At 39.4% G+C, this 21687-nt stretch overlaps 1 protein-coding gene across 6 annotated transcripts in view; it reads right to left on the minus strand.

Annotated features, from left to right (window-relative positions):
* LOC140577587 (SLIT and NTRK-like protein 6) overlaps positions 1-21166 on the minus strand; it is a 56396-nt gene extending 35230 nt beyond the window's left edge. For 4 of the 6 annotated variants that reach the window (XM_072700692.1, XM_072700696.1, XM_072700695.1 and 1 more), the window contains exon 1: positions 21102-21166. Coding sequence is in view for 1 of the 6 variants with exons in the window: in XM_072700693.1 (XP_072556794.1) it covers positions 21102-21129 (28 nt within the window). In the remaining 5 variants the exon portion in view is untranslated. The remainder of the gene's footprint in view (positions 1-21101) is intronic. The other 2 variants (XM_023793074.2, XM_072700693.1) reach the window with 2 other exon arrangements.
* Positions 21167-21687: the final 521 nt, after the last annotated feature.

Raw genomic sequence — 21687 nt, forward strand, 5'->3', positions numbered from 1 at the left:
GGTCAATTGTCGCCTAAGGTCCCCCTTCCATTTGATGCCACTAAGTGGTGTTGCTTTAATTTTATCTAAATTATTAAAAAAATAATAATAATAATTTGTTTCCAAATCATCACCGTACAATGTGTCTGCAAAACTTTTAATCTATTAAAAATCCATCAAACTCTTTTTAAGTTATTGTGCTAACATGATCAAGTGTCTGCAACTATTTTTCTTTCATAACACTATGCAAGGCTGTTTCAATTTTGTTGAGATCTTCACCATACAATGTGTATGCAAAGTTAAAATAACAAAAAATCCATCTAAGATTTTTTCAGTTATTGTTTTTAGTGAAATGTGTCTCTTGATCCATGGAATGTATACAAAATTTGAATAAGACCTATCAAATACTTTTGTACACAAAGTGCATAAATTATATACTGATGATAGCGGCAGGCAATCATAAGTTTTCTTTTTGATTAAAGAAAATAGGCTAACATTTTACTTGAGGAGGCACAAATAATATAGTAGTTAGTTACCAAGAATAATTCAACAGGAACTGTCTGAAGTGTAAATTAAATAATGTTTATATTTTTCATACTTCTGAAAGAGCCCTTTGTCAGTGTAAGGAATGACTTTCTTCTTCTGACTGCAGTCACGTCTGCTTTTGAGAAATCACTAAATTCTCTTGGAATTGTCTTTTATCTGTCAGACCATCTCCAATTCGTTTGAGTGAATATTGATGCCCAGCTTTCTCTTCACCTCCCTCTATTTCCTATTGCTGATGTGTTAGCGATGAAATATCACAGGAATTCCATACACCGAATTGCAGTCAGAGCTTATATGAGCTGGCTCTAATTAGACATACATTCCCAAACTTTAAAAGTTAAATCTGGATATTATCTGTATGCACATAATTATTACTTACAGTGGCTCCATTTATTTTTACATCAGAAAATAAATCTAATTACAACCAATATAAATCCAAAATCATAAAATATATTTTATTAATGATTCATAAAAGCAGAAAACACTGGTGTAAATTTTCTTAGATTTTATTATTATTTTACCTCACTATTATTTTCCACATGCGTTTCTGTGGAGAGTCTCACTTGCCAGTATAGCGTGCAGAGTTTTTACTATAAATAATTTACGTGAACATATGTTGCAAAGTGGACCATGCAAATGAAGCTTAGAAATCCACTTCTGCCACAAACCCCACCCCTATTAGATTTCCCCTCTAGCTCAATGTGCAGAGACACTGATGAATTTTGACCAGCAAGTTGTTTAGGAGTCAGTAAATCAATTTTGTCACTGTTAAATTTCATGTGACCACCCCATGAGCTGTTTGCTGTGTTTCTGTATGGAGTGTTTCATGTTGCCTTTATAATTTTGTTTATCCATTATCCCACATGTTTTGATTTTATATTCATAGCTACTGAGTATTGTACCTAGCCTGTATTAAATAAATGTTTGTAAGTAAAATAGCCTTCTTCAGCTACAAATTCTGCTTCTCTCTCATCTGGCCCTAAATTGACAGATCATAAAAAGAATCCAAGCATTCGGGTTGCAATGAGTTTAAAAGAATGGATCCTGCTGACATGGCCCAGTGTCCCAATGGTCCAGCTCATTTCCATTGGCCCTGTCTCAGTTCCCAGCCTTCCAGAAGTTTTTTTTCTGTTTTTTTTTCCTCTTCGACTCTCTTTTCTCTTTATAACCAAAGCTTCCCGTGGTTTGTCTTTGCTTTGCCATATTTCACAACTGACATTTTTCCCTTTCTTCTATCATTATGTTTATATTTAAAACCAAGTTACAAGACCAATTAATTCACTAAAAGGCCGATTAAACAAAAGCGTAGTGTTTTGTTTGCTTTCCCTTTGTGAGGCTCTAAATATGTTCATCTTAGTTGAGCTTACTTTCTATCTTACAAGCACCATGTACAAGGATCTAGACCAACACTGTTATTCTGCAGGACTCTGGTATTCAGTATAATACATTTCCCAAATGTTACACAATGACTCACAGAGAGCTCACTGTGCACCAGCAGGGGGCGATCAGCACCACTCAGGCTAATGGTCACCGTGGTTTCCTCACCGCGTGCTGATTCAAATACATGACACTACATTAGTTGACTACAAATGTCGTTGTAAGGCATGAGAAGGCTGTTTCATCAACTGCAGCCCTTCAGGAAGTTCACAAAGAAAGACACTATGCATGGGCTTCAAGTCCTAAGCCACTTATTACAGATAAAAAGAGACTTTTGCAAGTAATATAATGCAGAGAATACAGGCAGTGATTTACTGAGCAATGCAGAAAGACATATGGTCTGATGAGTCATCCATCACCCTATTCTGAACAAGCAGATGAGTCTTGATGTATGGCTCATGCCAACAGAAGCCTAAAGGCTCAAGAGCTGGTTTGCTGTAATGAAGGGTTTGGGTGAGTATTTTCTTGGCAAGGCTTGGGTCCACTCTTCCCCTTGCAAAACAGACACAAAGCATTTCTGACAAATCACAGACATCTTGCGGTCAAGCGTTTCATTGTGCCATGAGTGGGATATTTTTGGAGAAAGAGCAGCCACTGAATGGTTGGAAGAACTAAACGCCATTGCTGGCCTTGAACCTATATGTCAAACCAGTATAATACTTACGGAAGGTTTCAGAGCAACACACAGTATTTTTTGCCACCACGAGCAAAATATCAAAAGTGTGGGACTTATGCATGAGCCGCCCCATAATGGAGCTATTATGACCACTTACTGTAGCAGTTCATGTGACTCCTTCCTTTATTTTGTCACTCCGGCATGCTGAGATCAACGGGTGGGTTGGGCACCTCTGGTATATAGGCTATATAATGCCAGGGCAGCCCTGGTATATAACGTATATAATGCCGGGGCGGCCCTGGTAGATAATGTATAAAATTCCAGGGCGGCCCTGGTATATAGTCAATCAATCAATCAATCAACGTTTATTTATATAGCACTTTACAGCAACCTAAGTTGAACCAAAGTGCTTCACAGCAATAAAATAAATGAAATAACCTTAATAATAAAAACAAAGTTTTATATAGTGTATATAATGCCGGGACGGCCCTGGTATATAGTGTATATAATGCCGGGGTGGCCCTGGTATATAATGTATAAAATGCCGGGACGGCCCTGGTAGATAATGTATAAAATTCCAGGGCGGCCCTGGTATATAGTGTATATAATGCCGGGGTGGCCCTGGTATATAATGTATAAAATGCCGGGGCGGCCCTGGTATATAACGTATATAATGCCGGGGCGGCCCTGGTATATAACGTATATAATGCCGGGGCGGCCCTGGTATATAACGTATATAATGCCGGGGCGGCCCTGGTATATAACGTATATAATGCCGGGGCGGCCCTGGTATATAGTGTATATAATGCCGGGGCGGCCCTGGTATATAATGTATATAATGTCGGGACGGCCCTGGTATATAATGTATATAATGCCGGGACGGCCCTGGTATATAGTGTATATAATGCCGGGGCGGCCCTGGTATATAATGTATAAAATGCCGGGACGGCCCTGGTATATAGTGTATATAATGCCGGGGCGGCCCTGGTATATAGTGTATATAATGCCGGGGCGGCCCTGGTATATAATGTATATAATGCCGGGACGGCCCTGGTATATAATGTATATAATGCCGGGACGGCCCTGGTATATAGTGTATATAATGCCGGGGTGGCCCTGGTATATAGTGTATATAATGCCGGGGTGGCCCTGGTATATAGTGTATATAATGCCGGGGTGGCCCTGGTATATAGTGTATATAATGCCGGGGTGGCCCTGGTATATAGTGTATATAATGCCGGGGTGGCCCTGGTATATAATGTATATAATGCCGGGGCGGCCCTGGTATATAGTGTATATAATGCCGGGGCGGCCCTGGTATATAGGCTAATGCTGGAGTACCCTGGTATAGATGCTATATAATGCCAGGGTTGGGGAACAAAGACCCCCCTTCATCAGACCAGCCCACCGGGAAAATGCCAGACGTTCCTCATGGCGATTCTGTGCCTGTTTCACTCTCAGGCACAGGGTCCATTAATCTAATAGGCAGCTCAGATGGCCGTCTATGGTGTCGGCTTCTCTGGGCCGCCATCTTTAGCCAGCCGATTGCGCCGGCATGCGGCGGCCCCATGTGAGACAAAGTGAAAATAGCTGCATGAGTGTGCAGCCCCAGAAGAAGGCACATGTTCCGCAGTGCTGCCACAGAACAGATATGTGATGTAGGGCACCCGCTTCTGACGGGTCGCCAGATGCTACCGTGATGAGGTAGCAAAATGATCACAATTACAGAGAGTACCTGTTATTTAGGATATTATTATTATTATTATTATTATTAATACTACTACTACTAATAATAATCAATTCATTTATTTTGTTGGTAATAGTACTAGTCATAGTAGTTATTCTTTCACTATGTGAAAATGTCACTTATATTACTTATTACTTAATTATGTTATATGAATGATATAAAACAGCGAGCAATCTATGTTTCTTTAATCCCATTGTATGCATATTTGTTGTAGCACATGTGGGGTGGAGAGTAACTCCATCAGCAGGTTTAGTCAAAGATTTGCATAACTACCAGCAGCTGACTATAAACAGAATGGCAGCACCACACATGCATCAACAGCAGTATTTTAATGCAATATTTAATTTCTACTCATCCCTTAAAATTTCCTCTTCAATTTTAAGCAGAACAAGTATGTCATTTTTTTGAGAGTAAATCATTAGTGCAATACACAGTTGGTATATAAAAAATGGGCTGAGGTCTTATTCAGTCATCTTATTCAATCATCCTATTCAATTAAATCAATTTCTATACAATTTATTATGTATAAATTTAAATATTGATGTTTATTTATTTTGACAAATAAAGTAATTAGTTTTATCTATATAGCATTCACATAGGTCGCATTATGATGCTCTACGACACTGGCTACATACATATTATAACTACAATACATATACAGGTATGTGTGATTGAGAATATCTTTCACTAACACATGTCTTATCAATCAAAACCACATGGTATCTCTATAAGTACATTTTGGATTAAAAAATTTCATTTGGATTTGTGATATTAGTATTTTATGTTCTTCTTATTTCTTTCAATATCTCACAAGGTCAGAAGTAGACACATAATATTCTGTGATCTAGGAGAACATTTTATTTGTCATAACTGCACCAGTAGCTATTTTGTAGTCTTACGTGGAAATAGACATGGCAGTGGAGGCCTTAACGATTGTCCTCGTTCTGTTCATTTAATTAATAGCCCAATCAGCTGGAATTAACTAACCAAAGCTACCTTGACACTGGCCAGTACTGATGTTATTTCAGAGTTTTACAAATATAAAAGTGGAAGACATGCTCATGGACACATTAATAGTATCAGATACTGTCTTTTTGACTTGGGAAGAGAGTTGCCTTTGCATCATCAGTCTGCTGTTCACACTGCTGCTTAAGAATTTTTTTTCTTTTTTTCCTTTTTCTTTTTTACCCCTGTGAGTTTCTCTAAAGAGGACACGATCACCTTCACATATTAATCCAAGCTAGGCTAATTAAAAGAACAATGTAGTTATACTCAGTCTCAAGCCTAGGGGTCAAATTAATGTGATGAAGAATTTTAAGCCGTTGACCTCGGTGAAGGTAGCGTAAGCCCAAAGGCACTCAGTAGTTTGTTGAATCTACAGATGACAAGAGCATGGCACCACTTAAGTGCGAAGGTATACATCCATTTCAGTTAAAATACATAGTGATTCTAAATGCCTACTTACTGACACAGCCAAGGGAAAAAATACACTACCTATATCACATAAATTTGCCTTGAAGACTTCCAATAAAAAAGCGATACACACAGTACGGACATGGCAGATTGCAGTACAAAAAACTGAGGGATACTATAAACTAAACTACATTTTAAAATGCACACAAGTCACAAGGATGCTTAGTGGGCATTAAAACATAATGTATCAAATTAAGAGTCTTACATGATATGTGTAGCTGTCCCTTCATCCCTCTTCTAACTGCTTAAGCATTCAAAGGGCGTGGCAGCCTGGAGCCAACCTCAGGCAGCGCAGTGCACACGCATTATTGAGCGTCATGTGGATTCAGTTACCATCATTATCCTTGTTGTTGTTGTTATGATAATCATCATTTATATCTGTGCTTTTATTTAAATTTAGAATGGATGTTTAATCACTGGTTTCATTCTAAATGCAAAATCTTTTGATAAAAATGGAAAGGGATTATAACGATCTTGTCTTCACCTTAAAGGGTTTTGATTTGTTTTATATGCCATGTTGCTCAGTTGTTAAAGACAAAATGTTCATTGAATGAAAATTCTTCAGGGGATAAGATCTCTTGCTCTGAGAATCCACAACAATAGGCATGCACTCTTGCAGAAAGGCACGGTAACCTCTTTAAATTGCCCAATAGCTCTTCTAACATCAAGCCACAGCCACTTTGGATATAAAACCCAAAGGAGCTATAATGAAGTGTGGACTCCTTTGTTATGAACATCCATATTTTCAGTATTTCAATATAACCTCATTTTAGATCACGGCAAAAAGATATATTTGATTAACCACTGCATTAGAAATCATAAGACATGGAGACACAGTGTCCTCAGACCTCCAGGAGTGGGGGTTCGGTTCCTGACACCAGCTCAGTGTCTGAGGTTTGCGTGAATTTACTGCAGGTACTCTGATTTCCAGGTTTGCGTGAATTTACTGCAGGTAATCTGATTTCCAGGTTTGCCTGAATTTACTACAGGTAATCTGATTTCCAGGCTTGCTTGAATTTACTGCAGGTAATCTGATTTCCAGGTTTGCCTGAATTTACTACAGGTACTCTGATTTCCAGGTTTGCCTGAATTTACTGCAGGTAATCTGATTTCCAGGTTTGCCTGAATTTACTACAGGTAATCTGATTTCCAGGTGTGCTTGAATTTACTGCAGGTAATCTGATTTCCAGGTTTGCCTGAATTTACTACAGGTAATCTGATTTCCAGGTGTGCTTGAATTTACTGCAGGTAATCTGATTTCCAGGTTTGCCTGAATTTACTACAGGTACTCTGATTTCCAGGTTTGCCTGAATTTACTACAGGTAATCTGATTTCCAGGTTTGCGTGAATTTACTGCAGGTACTCTGATTTCCAGGTTTGCCTGAATTTACTGCAGGTAATCTGATTTCCAGGTTTGCGTGAATTTACTGCAGGTACTCTGATTTCCAGGTTTGCCTGAATTTACTGCAGGTAATCTGATTTCCAGGTTTGCCTGAATTTACTACAGGTAATCTGATTTCCAGGTGTGCTTGAATTTACTGCAGGTAATCTGATTTCCAGGTTTGCCTGAATTTACTACAGGTAATCTGATTTCCAGGTTTGCGTGAATTTACTGCAGGTAATCTGATTTCCAGGTTTGCCTGAATTTACTACAGGTAGTCTGATTTCCAGGTTTGCCTGAATTTACTACAGGTAATCTGATTTCCAGGTTTGCTTGAATTTACTGCAGGTACTCTGATTTCCAGGTTTGCCTGAATTTACTGCAGGTAATCTGATTTCCAGGTTTGCCTGAATTTACTACAGGTAATCTGATTTCCAGGTTTGCTTGAATTTACTGCAGGTAATCTGATTTCCAGGTTTGCCTGAATTTACTACAGGTAATCTGATTTCCAGGTTTGCGTGAATTTACTACAGGTAATCTGATTTCCAGGTTTGCTTGAATTTACTGCAGGTAATCTGATTTCCAGGTTTGCCTGAATTTACTACAGGTAATCTGATTTCCAGGTTTGCGTGAATTTACTGCAGGTACTCTGATTTCCCCCTGCAGTCAAAAACATGCAGTTCAGGTGATCTGATATCAAAATTTCCCAGAGTGTGTGATTGCATGTGAGTAGATTCGTATCCCATCCAGGCTGTCCCTGTCTTCTATCACTGTCCTTCCTGTAACAAGCTTTAGCATTAGCATTACCTTTAGCTTGATATGGAAAATAGATAGACAGGTTACAAAAACACAGGCTAGAAATAATAATTCTAATATTTCTGGCTAAATATATTAAGTAAAATACTTTAATTTTATGAATAGTGCTCTTAGTCAACAAACAAATGCAACATCATAGTCTTTAGACTGAATTTATTGCACTTCAGACCAGCCTGCTGGGTATTGCCGGCGGTAATGTAGCCTTCTGTAAAATTATATCTGTCAGCTTTTTTCATTTGTGTGCCGAGTACCATGACCCAGTATCCACTTGAGCGCGCCTGTGTGTCACATTTAAAGAGGTACATTTGGGCTCCTTGATGGAAAATGTTGTTTTGTGGTCGCGCGGGACTGTAAGTGCTTAATAACGTAAGGGATTTCAGACCTATGTTTTTGGGAAGCAGAACCATGAACACACTATGCTACACACACATTCTGTTCTGATCCAAATTAGTAGCGATTGCCATCTGTAATGATACTGAAATTTAAACTGGGAATTGCAGCTAGAGTGGATGGTGAGAAATCAGTTCGTCAGAACAACAAAATGCCAGTTAACACTTGAAATTTTATTGTACAAAGATGGAATTTATAACCTCAGTCTCTTGTGCTGCAAACAAGGCCAGTTACCGTTCCATCAAGTGTTCAGGTTTTTTTGCTGGGCTATTACAGTGAAGGAGTTCAATACAGTGTCTTTAACCAGTAGTTACAGCGCAGACCTCTTCCTAAACTCTCTGCCGATGGTTTGCTGATGGTCTGTTCAGAACTTTCTTTGCAAAAAATCCACATATTCGTGGAACTTTGAAAACAATGAGTTTTTGAAACTTGACCTGTGGGTCACATTGCGCGTTAGTATGTGACAGATGTAGAGCCAGTGGTTGATTTACTAATAGTAATAATCTAAAAAGGCATTGAGAGAAATATGGTTTATAACAGTATTAGCCGATCTGATACACAATTTGACGAGTGGATGCCTTGGAGAATAAATGTTTGTAATAATTATATATATATATATATATATATATATATATATATATATATAATGTGCAGTACCAGTGTGCAGTACTCTAAGCACAAATCAGCTCTCTCAGACGATGCGACTTACATAATCGTTTGTGTAAATCCACCACACAGGGATCACATACTTGCTATATTTAAAATGTTTTCCGCTGCAGCCCAGTTTGCATATTCATGCTGTTACTCTACAGGCTGACTACTGTTGCAAGTAAATAAGTATGATAAAGTTATTTTATGGTCATTGTCCTGATCTTGATTGCGTTTGTGAGCAGAACATGGCACTTTCTATTAAGATACGGCCAGAGGCAGCACTCTAAATATATATTTTTTACCCTGTATAGACGCATTAAATATTTGCATGCAATAATGTATTGGTAGTCCTATAAAGAAAGCTGTGCCTTAAGGCTCAGTATTGTATGCTAGAAAAAATAAGATATTTTTTGACATTTTATATATATATATATATATATATATATATATATATATATATATAATTACTGTAACTCATTGAAATGTTAAGGTAATTATCTAACTGATATGGCTCATTTCCAAAATTACTTACACTGTGCATGACTGAGATCAGAAATTCCTGCCATAACTCCTTTAGTGCAAATGAGTGGCTAGTGATTCTGCTTTAGGCTTTGATATTTTAATCAACCCTGTTAAAAATGGGTTTATAACTGAGTGGAGTCATCAAAGGTCTGCATCCTCAAATATTAAATTACCAGTGAAAAAGTGAAAAAATAAAATTACATAAATAAGATGACTGACTTATTGAGTACACTAAGCTACAACTCTAAAACTTTTTTTTTCAGAGAAGAGTGGTACTCATTGACTTCCAGATCAATAAGATGAAGTTTTTCTGCTGTTTCAAACATGTTTTTACATCCACTCTGTGAGGGAGTTCCAAGCAATGACACTACAGTACATAACCCATGCAGAGAAAGACAGGGTACTGTTCCTACCCATAGGACTGTATCTGCATCAGCTCCAACATACTTAATGTTATTTTGATGTTGAAGAGGGCCTCAGCACAGCATCATGCCAATCAAACATGAAGTAAACCAATTAGTAGTGAGTATTGTCTTCTCAACAATACTCAACAATACCCCCTTTCCCATAATGCTGAGAATAATCAGCAATTACCATATACTTACACAGCTCTAGATGAAATGAAGAGACCACAGCACAATTTTTTGTTTCACTCATTTCTCAGTTTATGGGTGTGCAACTGTGAATGATACAGTACATGTTTTTTGCAAACTGCAGCCTGTTTGTCATTAGTGAAGGGCTTCTTCCTTGCTTTATGGGACCTCAGTCCTGCTTCTCGGAGCCTGATACGGACTGTCCTAGCAGTGCACCTCACACCTGCACTTAATGTTTCCCATTCCCTTTGAAAGTCAGTTGATGTCATGTTCATGAGGCACTGCCTGGATAAGTTGACGGTCTGCCATTACAAAGTCACTTCTGCCCTCTACTTATATATATATATATATATATATATATATATATATATATATATATATATATATATATATATATATATATATATATATATATATTGGAGTGGTCTCTTATTTTTTTCCAGGTGTGTGTGTGTGTGCGTATATATTCCCACCCCATGACATTATTCCTACAGTTAAATATTGAAGTAATCATTATTATTTTTTCCATTTTCATGAGACTTACCATCACCCTATATTGGACAGCAGTGTGGAAGGTGGATGGATGCTTGCATTTTAGCAATAACCTGATGACTAAGTGTTTAATTATGAATGCATTCCTCTGGGCATACACTGTTTGAAAGTAATATTAACTTTCCAAAAGTAAATTTCAAAGAAATATATATACATTGCTGGTGGAATGAGCTGCCATTCAGGTGGGGTATTAATATTGGGTGATAAGGTTCTTTACTGTGTGCTTGTGTGGCCTAGAACTTCATAACTGAACTTCACAATCACCTGTGATGGCATGGCATCCTATGATGGCGTCTTGTGATGGCGTCCTGTGTTGGCATCCTGTGATGGTATCCTGTGATAGTGTCCTGTGATGGCATTCTATGGTTGTGTCCTGTGATGGCGTCGTACAGTGGCGTTCTATGAGGGTTTCCTGTGATGGCGTCGTATGATGGCGTCGTACAGTTGCGTTCTGTGAGGGTGTCCTGTGATGGCGTCATATGATGGCGTCATACAGTGGCGTTCTGTGTGGGTGTCCTGTGATGGCGTCGTACAGTGGCGTTCTGTGAGGGTGTCCTGTGATGGCGTCGTACAGTGGCGTCCTGTGATGGCATCCTGTGATAGTGTCCTGTGATGGCATCCTGTGGTAGTGTCCTGTGATGGCATCCTGTGGTAGTGTCCTGTGATGGCGTTGTACAATGGCATTCTATGAGGGTGTCCTGTGATGGCGTCATATGATGGCATCCTGTGATGGTGTTCTGTGATTGTTTCAAGCTGAAAGTCACTATTGTTTTCTGTACAAACACCCATCCACCAGCTAGCGGTACAGGATGGGTGCTTAATCATACACCTGAGTCAGCAAAGGCCCTGGCTTAAGTAGACAATCCCACTAATTAATCGCAATGTACATATATGTTTGGCCGTATTCTGAGAATACATAGAGAATATATAACGTACAAAGAGAATATATAATATGCCTGCATGATGGATACATAATAAGGCATTGAGAATGAGTCAAGCTGTTCTTTAGTCATAGGAACATTTTTATCCAATTCATTTTTGTCTGATATCATAGAAAACAATGAATAGAGGAGGGATCATATGGCTAAACAAATAAGCAGCATCTTTGCTGCTCTGTCTGTTACTCCCCACCATCAGGGAATGCATTTTCAAGAAGAGGGTTTTCCTGGGAATGATTCATGTTTGTCCATTACTTTGCCATCTACATGAATAATAATGTAATTTGACTGAACACATCTTTTTCTGCATATATAATATTTATAAACTAAATGCGTATTTCATTCAAATCACATTTACAATAACAGCATGCATCAGCTAATAGCAGGCATGCATTACTTATTTATTTGCTGTTGTGTTTATTTTAAAAAATGGGTTTTCTGCTTTGGGGACAAGACAGGGGAACAAAATGGGTTAGTGGTGGTTCTTCAGACCTGGTCTTCAGCCTGAAGCCCTGATTCCTATTACAGTCAGTATAATACTATCTGTCTAAAGCAGGTACATTTTGTCTTTAAATACAGTGGCACCCGCCTATAGTGATCAACTGCTTATATGGATCAAAAAACTTGGGACAGAATCATTCCTATACAAATAATGTTTAAATAATTCACTTAAAGTCATCAAGTAGTCCACTTAGAGTTTGTTTTGGTTCTTTTTATACATGACAACGTATGGAAAAAAATAAAACTACACTGATTCTATTTTATTTTTTTACTTTACTTTAATAATGGTGCGTTCCATTTCGGATCCGAGTTTCAGTTACCGAGATTATGTCACAGCCGCTAAAAACTCGGGAAAACCGAGTTGGTGCGTTCCATTTGTCAAAGAGGTAGCAATACCATGGACCCATATCAAAAAGCAAGATTTTTTGCTTAGCCAGACTTTGTCGGATTTAAGGTACCTCAGTTTAAATGGCCTTTATCTTCGCTCACTTACAATTAGCCCGAACTATCTTAAATCCGACAAACAATCCAACTATCATGAAATCCAATTCTAGCCCGGTTAACTGTTAGCCATTGTTAGCAATATCAGTTGATAACACATTACGCGTGGTGCTTTACGTATAGAACTCCGTAGCAATACGTCTACAGATAAGTTGGACGGTATAGTGTGTGCGACCGATTTAATGAGCCACAAATAAGAAATAGTGCTTAAACAGTATATGTCTAATGATCATCTGCTTATAATGATCAATTTCACCCAGACAGACATGATCACTATAACACTGTATTTCATAGCTGAGAAGGAACAAACCTTGCCTCCAAAATCCATAGGTGAATTATTTGTTAACTTCAGTCGCAAGATACTTTTATTTTCATCACTGAATGGTTATGAAACAAAACGCCACATCAAAGTTAGCTGGGAGATGGTGTCAGATGTTCACAGGATGTTGTTACCATCGCCAGCTGTTCAACCTGCAGTGAACGACAAGGCTAATAAACAGCCAGCGTCAACTGCCGCAGACAGTATTAGTGCACATGTCAGGCACGTCCAAAATATTTACAGATTGGACCACCAGAAGCATTTCGCAAACACTGAGGGTTTTATGCTTGTGGAGAAACAGTAGATCTTCCTGGTCTATCTCAGGGAATAGCCACTGGTGTGGAAAATAATAGTATGTAGACATGAGACACTGGGAAATATGTCATATCTTAAATTTTTCATATTTTAGCACTGGTGCCTTGCTGATACTAGGAAGACTTCACGCTGTCTGTCTCTAAACTACACTCACACACAGACACACAGAACCAAGATCAGACATTCCAAAGAAACAAACCTTTATTACATAAAACCCAGAAGAGAAACTACCGCAATAAATAAACTCAACATTGCTAAAATGAATTTCTTAACCCCCTGTAGTCACAAGAGGTAATCCCAGGTTCTACACTGAAAATTAGAACTGAAGGAATGGTTCCAAGGAGAATTTTTTTTCCTTGACTCATATTTCATCACACATGGCCACATGAAAATTAACACAGCAAGGCCATTTCAATAATTATTTTTAAGATATCTTAAAAGAATGACCACGTTAGTTCACAAGCTCTTCAGTAATTATTAGAGAGACCCTCCCCTAGCAGCCTGGGCAGGTCACGTGTTCCTCTTTATTCCCCAAACGTGTCAGAGAATGTTCTCCCTCAGTTCTTCTTAATGACCTAAATTGGCAATACTCTTAAGATCTGAAGGCATAAAGTATCATCAAGAGCATGGGGGAGGAGCTCAGCCCCACCTCCCTCCAATGCCCCATCCTCATTTTTTCTTCCTTTTTATGTCTTTACAGGATCCATCAAAATGTTCCTCTAACTGATGCCAGTCTTCCTCCCATCTCCTGTAGTCTTTCGCCCTAGAGGCAGTGCCGGCCGGCTGGCTGTGCAGTATTCCCACCCCATAGTCACTGTGGAATTTATCTGACCGTGGTATCATTCACGTAGCAACAGAATGACATTGCTCTCTGTCATGCTCGCTCAGAAGATGAAATCTGCTCCATTGTCGTCTCATGCCACGATGGCAGGAAGGAAGAGCACTCTTACAGCGCACACAGTCCGTCTCAGCATGTGATACTGCAATCCCACAGAGTTTTCTCCTCTCAACTGCGGTCGGTTACAATGTTCAGGTTCTGTTAAGGCATGCTTATGTTTGTGATATACATGGCTAAGAACAAGCATAAATTGAGTGATGTTAATCAGACTCTAATATCACGGTCATTTACATAATAATATAAATAAATTATAATTAATAAATTAATAATGAAATAATTACATGAATCTTACCATAGTTAATGCATCTGACAGTTCAAGAGCATACACTTTCTTTTGCTCTTAGCCTTGCATTGTATATAAAGGCAGAGGTCCACTGTCTCAGCAGGGGGACAACTGGAAAATTCTCCTGGGGGGGCAGATGAGAGCCCAGGTGTGGGGGTTATGCTTGCCAGGCCTGTCTAGGGACGGCATGATACTCAGATGGCTGTCTGTGTGGCCTCTTCCTTCATTCATTAGCACCATCATAAACAGTTTGGAGTTTTTTTTGTAAATATATATCTTTTCCATCCTTCTCTTTTCCTACAGTACCTCCTGTAATTGTGATGTTCCTTCATACGGGTGCTCTCTCTCTCTCTCTCTCTCATCTCACCGAAATGGCTTCTTGTATGTTTTTTTTTTTTTGGGGGGGGGGGGTGGCCTTTTGCAACATATTTTACACAAAGGTGTGTGTTTTTTGTAGCAGACCCAGAGTCTTTGCGCAAGCATGAAGGATTCCAATAACTCATTCAGTGACATACCATTGATGGCCACTGCATTTGATTTGCATTATTTCCTCCCCGGCAGGCTTGTGAAACAACTGCAACAAGATTCTGCCATTTGATAACAGTGAGCATTACCTCGGCGCCGTCATCAGTCTCCGACGGTACAGTGCTGTCACCGGAAGGAACCTCATTCTCAAATTAAAATATTTCTGAATAATGCATAGACTTTCTGTGTAATTCCTTAATGCTCAGGTTGCACATATGCTCTTCATTTTATAATGTATGATCAATATCTACTCAGAAATTACTGCCAGCTTTGAGACTCTAATGTAGACGCCATTATGTCACCATTATTACCTTCATGAGGACATTCTCATTTCCTTTCTCCTTTAATATCAAAATATATTCTGAGGGCAGTTGTTACTAAAATATAGAATGTGTTAATGGCTCAGGTAGTATATTGTACTGAATATTACAGTGCTGCAGAATCGCCATGGCGATCCAGATCCACGTGAGTTACGTCTAATCATTGCACAGATTAATGTGCAGAGAAAGGCCTGAAGGACTTCACAGTGTTGTTTAAATAACCTTTTTAATTAACTGGTTTTGTAATTGGTTTTTAAATGTACCAGTACCTATGCTCCCTGCTGATATGTATCTCTCTTATTATTATTTGGAGTGTGTTTTCATGTTATATACAATATTTATTTAAATTTAGCTTGGATATAAAATGGACAAAGCACTCATATCTGTTCTTCATTGGTATAGATATGGGGGGGGGCAAATGGGTTTAATTTAAATTGATCCTCCCCTCAGAGAAGAATAGATACACAATGGATAAAAATGGGGGGAAAAAAACTATAAAAATATGTAAATGAACTGAGGTATAATGAGGTCATTCTTTATTTTCCCTCCGGGAAATCTCCCATTTGTAATACAGGCATGGAGAAGCAAGTCGTAAGTGAAAACACAACTGTGTTTGAACAGCAAGTAATTTAAAATGTGTCAGCGCCTGCCTGGATCTGAATATTCCAGAATGAGTAGCAAGTTCAGCTAACAGCCACTCGAGAAAAATACAGATCTGCCTGTTTCATTTCTTCTTTAAAATGTGGATTCGATACAGGCAAACAAGTACCAACACCATTTGCTAAAGGTTTACATTAAATTGACAATAAGTGATTTGGATAAAAACTAATTTCTTAATGTATTTAGAATCTCTCTAATCCCACTTATGTATAAATGACAATCATAAAAGAAGTTCAATTTTTAATTTAGGCCTAGTTTTACACCAAATATTAAGACATGAACCTCACAGTTTTTTCCACCTTCTCATCTATATTTGTTTCTGTTTTCTACGGTGGCTTTCCTCTGGATACTCCGGCTTCCTCCCACAGTCCAAAAACATGCTGAAGTTAATTGGAGTTAACAAACAGTCCATAAGTGTGAGTGGATCCCCGTCACCCTAAACAGGACAAGTGGTTACAGAAAATGCATGGATCATATGCATTGTTCAGCTGTCACTGTCGTTCCAGCAATTAGCCAATGACATCCACAGAAGAAGAATGCACAAGGCTTTGCCTGCAGCAAAACATCCATCCATTCATCCATCCATCCTCCAACCACTTATCTAATATGGAACCTTGGGGAGGCCTTTCACCTATCCCCGATAAAACGAGGCAGGGGACACCCTGGACAATACTTCTGTCTAAAAAGGGGAAGCCAGCTAACCAAACAGCATGTCTTTGGCCTGCAGAAATGAGTCAGAGTACTAGGAGAAAGCTGTCAGAAAGCATTCCATTTACAAACGTCTGTTAAATATACAGAAATTCCTTTGATGCATTGTGCTGTGCAGATGTTTGCCCTTGTTTTTGGTTGGTTATCACATCTGCGGATCTCTTGCCAGCATCACCACCTGCGGGGTCTGCAAATTTGGGACTCTGCCCTCATCTCAATTCAATCCCAACATGTAGGATACCTCTTAGGCACACGTGTGATAGATCATGCCATTCGAATCTAGATTGATTCAACTAAATATTGATATTCTTTTATTCTTACTTATATTTTATAAACATTATCTTTAACAGCTACACACATTCTGTACGTACATACATAATGACAGGGGGTCTATGAAAATCTCCTGCAACAGGCCAGAAATTTGTATTTAAACGTGTCTTCAGGACATTTGCTTAAAAATGATGAATGATCCGATGCCAATTGCTATAATGTGAGATTTAAAAATATCCCCGGCCTTTATATCCAAATCTATGACATTTCAGTCCCTGGGTCACTAGGTCACCTATTTGTCTTGTGAAACTGGTCCCTGCTCAAAAAGCTTTAGCGGGAGAACTTGGTTTGTCTATCAAGGACATCAAATAACTACCAACATAAAAAGCAAAGAGATTGATCCAGGCAGTTCGGCGGGCTGTTAAAGCCATCATTTCCTCCCTTCTCTGTTTGAACAAAAAGATTTCAGGTGAATGGAGGAAGCAGTGAAGCCCTCCCTCAAACATTGTGTATGCTATAGAAACACCAGCGCTGATGGATCTGTGTGAGTGAAGGGGTATACAAGGGGCACTTATCTGTGAAGAAAATGGACCAATGTGTGCTCAGTAATATTGATTTAGAGTCGCTCTGCTGACAAATCGGGCCAAAGTATTTATGTGCATGTTGAGTGATCTGTAGGTTAAAAGTACAAATTATTCTGCTTTTTTATTAGTATGTGTTTCATAGTCTGTTTCGGAAGCATCATAACTACGGTGGATGTAAGTATTTTTGTCATTAATAAATTTTAAGCAAGAATCCTACCTAAAACAATTAGACATCAGCTTGAATTTCTTGATCACTGAACAAAATAACATATAGCGCATACGCAGACCTCTGTTAGAAACAGTCAAAGAAAACAATTCAGACTATTTTAGCAGCATATTCTCCATCAGCCCTGATTTTCATTTGTTAATTATAAAAAATAATAATGTATGTTTCATGAATTTATCTTTCGACCCCGGATAAGGCTGCAGGAGGCTCCATACGCCCCCTACAGGCAGATTTTAAATACAGGCAGCTTAATTTCTTTGGACAGCTGAATTGCTGGAAGAAACCCAGCCAACATATAGGAAGTAGCTCTGCACCAGGTGGAGATGGGATCCAAACCCCTTGTCCTGAAGGAGCACTGCAGTGTCAGTGCCCCTTGCATTGCCATGACTCCCACACTTTCATGCATTATTCAGCTTTTTATGTTTTAACAGTCATGAGCAAGTTCACAAAAAATCACCTAAAAACATATATAACATATATTTTAATGCAATTTTTGAACTATTCATTTAAGGATACCGTGATACATAAACTACATGAAGTATAAAAATGTTTCCCATTCAAGGTTAAGAGTTCATTGTAATTTAAACACTCAGTGAAGGATTTAACCCTGGTGAAGTCGTTAATATTTATTTATTTATAGAAGCACATTTAACTTGAGACATTTTAACACTGTGCTGCATAATATCTCTTTAAACTGATTTATCAAAGTATATAGTGATTAATATGTAATGATTTACAATTACATTATTCAGAAAGGGGAATTGTAGTGGAAGGTTTTCAAGCCATAAAGTTGATTCTAAATGTGTTTAAAGTCACAAACCAACAAACATAAGAACATAAGAACACTATTGTCATTCAGACAAGTTGATCAATTATCTCCACTGAGGCGACTGGTTTGCAAACACTACACCAAAACACATTTTTTACCTTGCAACTGTAAATTCAGAGGTTGATAGATTATTTATAGGAGGTTTTTGTCTCTTATGACTTGTTCCTTGTAGCAATGAGTATCTCACTGAAGTCCATCTTTATGAGACTCCTACTGCAGCAAACCAACCATACATCGTTATCTACACTGCAGCAACAACCATACATCGTTATCTACACTGCAGCAAACCAACCATACATCGTTATTTGCACTGCAGCAAACCAACCATAAAACGTTATCTACACTGCAGCAAATAAACCATACATCGTTATCTACACTGCAGCAAACCAACCATACATCGTTATCTACACTGCAGCAAATCAACCATACATCGTTATCTACATGCAATTTCCCACAGCTGAAGAGTCCTTCGATCCATCCAACCATCCATCCATCCATTTTCTGAAACCCCTTGTCCCATTCAGGCTCGCAGGGGGTCCAAAGCCTATCCCAGAGGCTACGGGCGCAAGACAGAGAACAACTGACCGACCCATTGCAGGGCACACTCACACACCAGTCACTCACACACCAGTCACTCACACACCAGTCACTCCTACACCAGTCACTTGTACACCAGTCACTCGTACACCAGTCACTCGTACACCAGTCACTCACACACCAGTCACTCACACACCAGTCACTCCTACACCAGTCACTTGTACACCAGTCACTCGTACACCAGTCACTCATACTCCAGTCACTCGTACTCCAGTCACTCGTACACCAGTCACTCATACGTGCACACCAATGGGCGATTTGGGAACTCCATTTAACCTCAGCATGTTTTTTGATTGTGTGAGTGGAGAAGGGGACCGGAGAGCCAGGAGAAAACCCCACGATAACGCAGGGAGGACGTCCAAACTCCATACACACGCAGCCATGGCAAAGACTCAAACCTTGGTCCCAGACGTGTCAGGCTAACCAATGCAGCACCATGTGTGCCTCCTCGCTGAAGTGTCCTTCCCTTTAATTGCAGAAGACTCCAGCTCAGTATGGAGCCGGTACTGCAAGCCCGTGACTGAAGGCCGCACCACGTTAGAAGAAAGCAGAAAATGCAAAGTGTCTCTTCATTTCCCCAGACGGACAGCATGTCACGTCCCAGAGGCAATCGTAGCGCTCCAGCAGAGGCTCAGTCACATTACTGAAGTGGCACAGCTGCAGACCAAAATTCTGCCATGCGATTGATGGGTCTATCAAACCTGCGCCCCCACCCCCAACCCCAACCCCCCACCACCTGCTGTGAAGGTGCTTGGCATTATTGACTACATAATCAGACATGTGGAAATTAGAATCTCCGGAAACACTGCTGGTGGCAGCCAAGCGCTTCACTCAAGCCTCTTCTTAACAGTTCTTACCCGACTTATTCTCTTCGATGGAATACCTACTTGAAACCTTACTTGCATACATGAGTGCCTGCCTTGTTATTTTATTCATACATCCATCTCCCAAGCTTTTATGGTGATCAGCTTTGTGGGGGGGGTGGGCTGGAGCCTTCATAGGGCATCATACAGCACAAGACAGGGCTGGATGGGACGCTAATCCATCACAGCGTCATCGTTATAATATTATAAATAGAATTGTATGCACATAATCAACAGCAATGGCCAGCTACCATTATAATATAGGTAAAACATAGCTCTGCTTATTGCCACACACACTGGTCCCTAATTAATTTTGTAACTGGGGCAATGGGTCTTACGTAATATTTAGCAAAAGACTTGGCTTCTTCGAATACTGGTTCAGTGCACAGTTTTTTTTTTTTTACATTAAGATACAATGACGGCTATAGGTGTATTTTATACCGATTTGAATTTCATTTGCTTTGGGACACACTGTTACTTCTTGTGTGAATGTTTATCCATTCAGGGGAGCCAGGGAGCACATGTCACGTAGCGGGATACACAGCAGCAAAATCACAAAGCCCATCCACACCTACAGCCGCAGACTACAACCCATTAGCCTTGAAAGGCGACCAGGGAACCTGGAGAAAACACCCAAACTCCCTTCCCCGAGCTGCGGCACGGAGATAAACCCATAACCCTGCTGTCACACCAAAGTGTTATTGACTTTTTTGCCAAGCTTAATTAACAGTGGTGTAACTCCATGTACCATCCATCCTTGTTCCATAACCACTTACCCAGCAAACAGCTGTGGGAAGCCTGTAACTGTTGCCTGGAAACACATGGCATGACATAGGACATGCAAACTCACATACATGACAGCGCACAGGCAGATATAGGGGGTAGGATCTCAACCTGAAATCCATTGAGGGGTGAGAATGAGCCCTGAGCCTCTGTCCCGTCCAGCACCCTCCCTATTCACTTCCCCCTTTGCCCACTTTACTTGTCTTTACAAAGCTTGAATTTTATGCATGGATTGAGAGCCATTCATTTAGGAAAATGCAAACAAGTTCATATCTTACTTTCATGGTTACTTAGCGCACAAGGCATCCTCCGTGTCTGTTCCTCATACACGTCTCCTAACACTAATAAATATAGACTGAAGGGCTTTCAGTGAATAAACAGAGATATTTTCACTCCTCACGAAATTAGGCTGGGGATTTTGGTGCTTAATGCTCAAAATACCAGAAGCCAGTTGCAAATCAAAATTAATCTTACTGACATCTCCACTCACTTAAAATACTGCGTAGTATTTCCTATCTGTGGGATACAAATTAACTTCGAAAGAGCCCTTAAATATACCCTCTGTAACTGTCAGATCTTATCATGTGCATATGGGCACCTGCTTGTTCAAATACAGATTCTGTATGGTTTTAATACCTCTACCAAGTAGGAAATGAAGTGACATTTTCATAAAGGATTTCTAGATCAATAAAAGCGGTGTAATTATTTTTCTTTTGCACAAGCTGAAGCAGTTGCTGTACTCTCATTCCTTTAATGTCAATGTATCAGGTAGTTACATTCGAGGAATAAAACATTTTCCCTTTCATTCGAACATGTTATACATAATGGTAACAGATGCAAAGAAGCATGGCACTTTCTATTAAT

This window comes from Paramormyrops kingsleyae, chromosome 16 (genome assembly GCF_048594095.1).
Source record: "Paramormyrops kingsleyae isolate MSU_618 chromosome 16, PKINGS_0.4, whole genome shotgun sequence".
In the NCBI taxonomy this organism is placed as follows: Eukaryota; Metazoa; Chordata; class Actinopteri; order Osteoglossiformes; family Mormyridae; genus Paramormyrops; species Paramormyrops kingsleyae.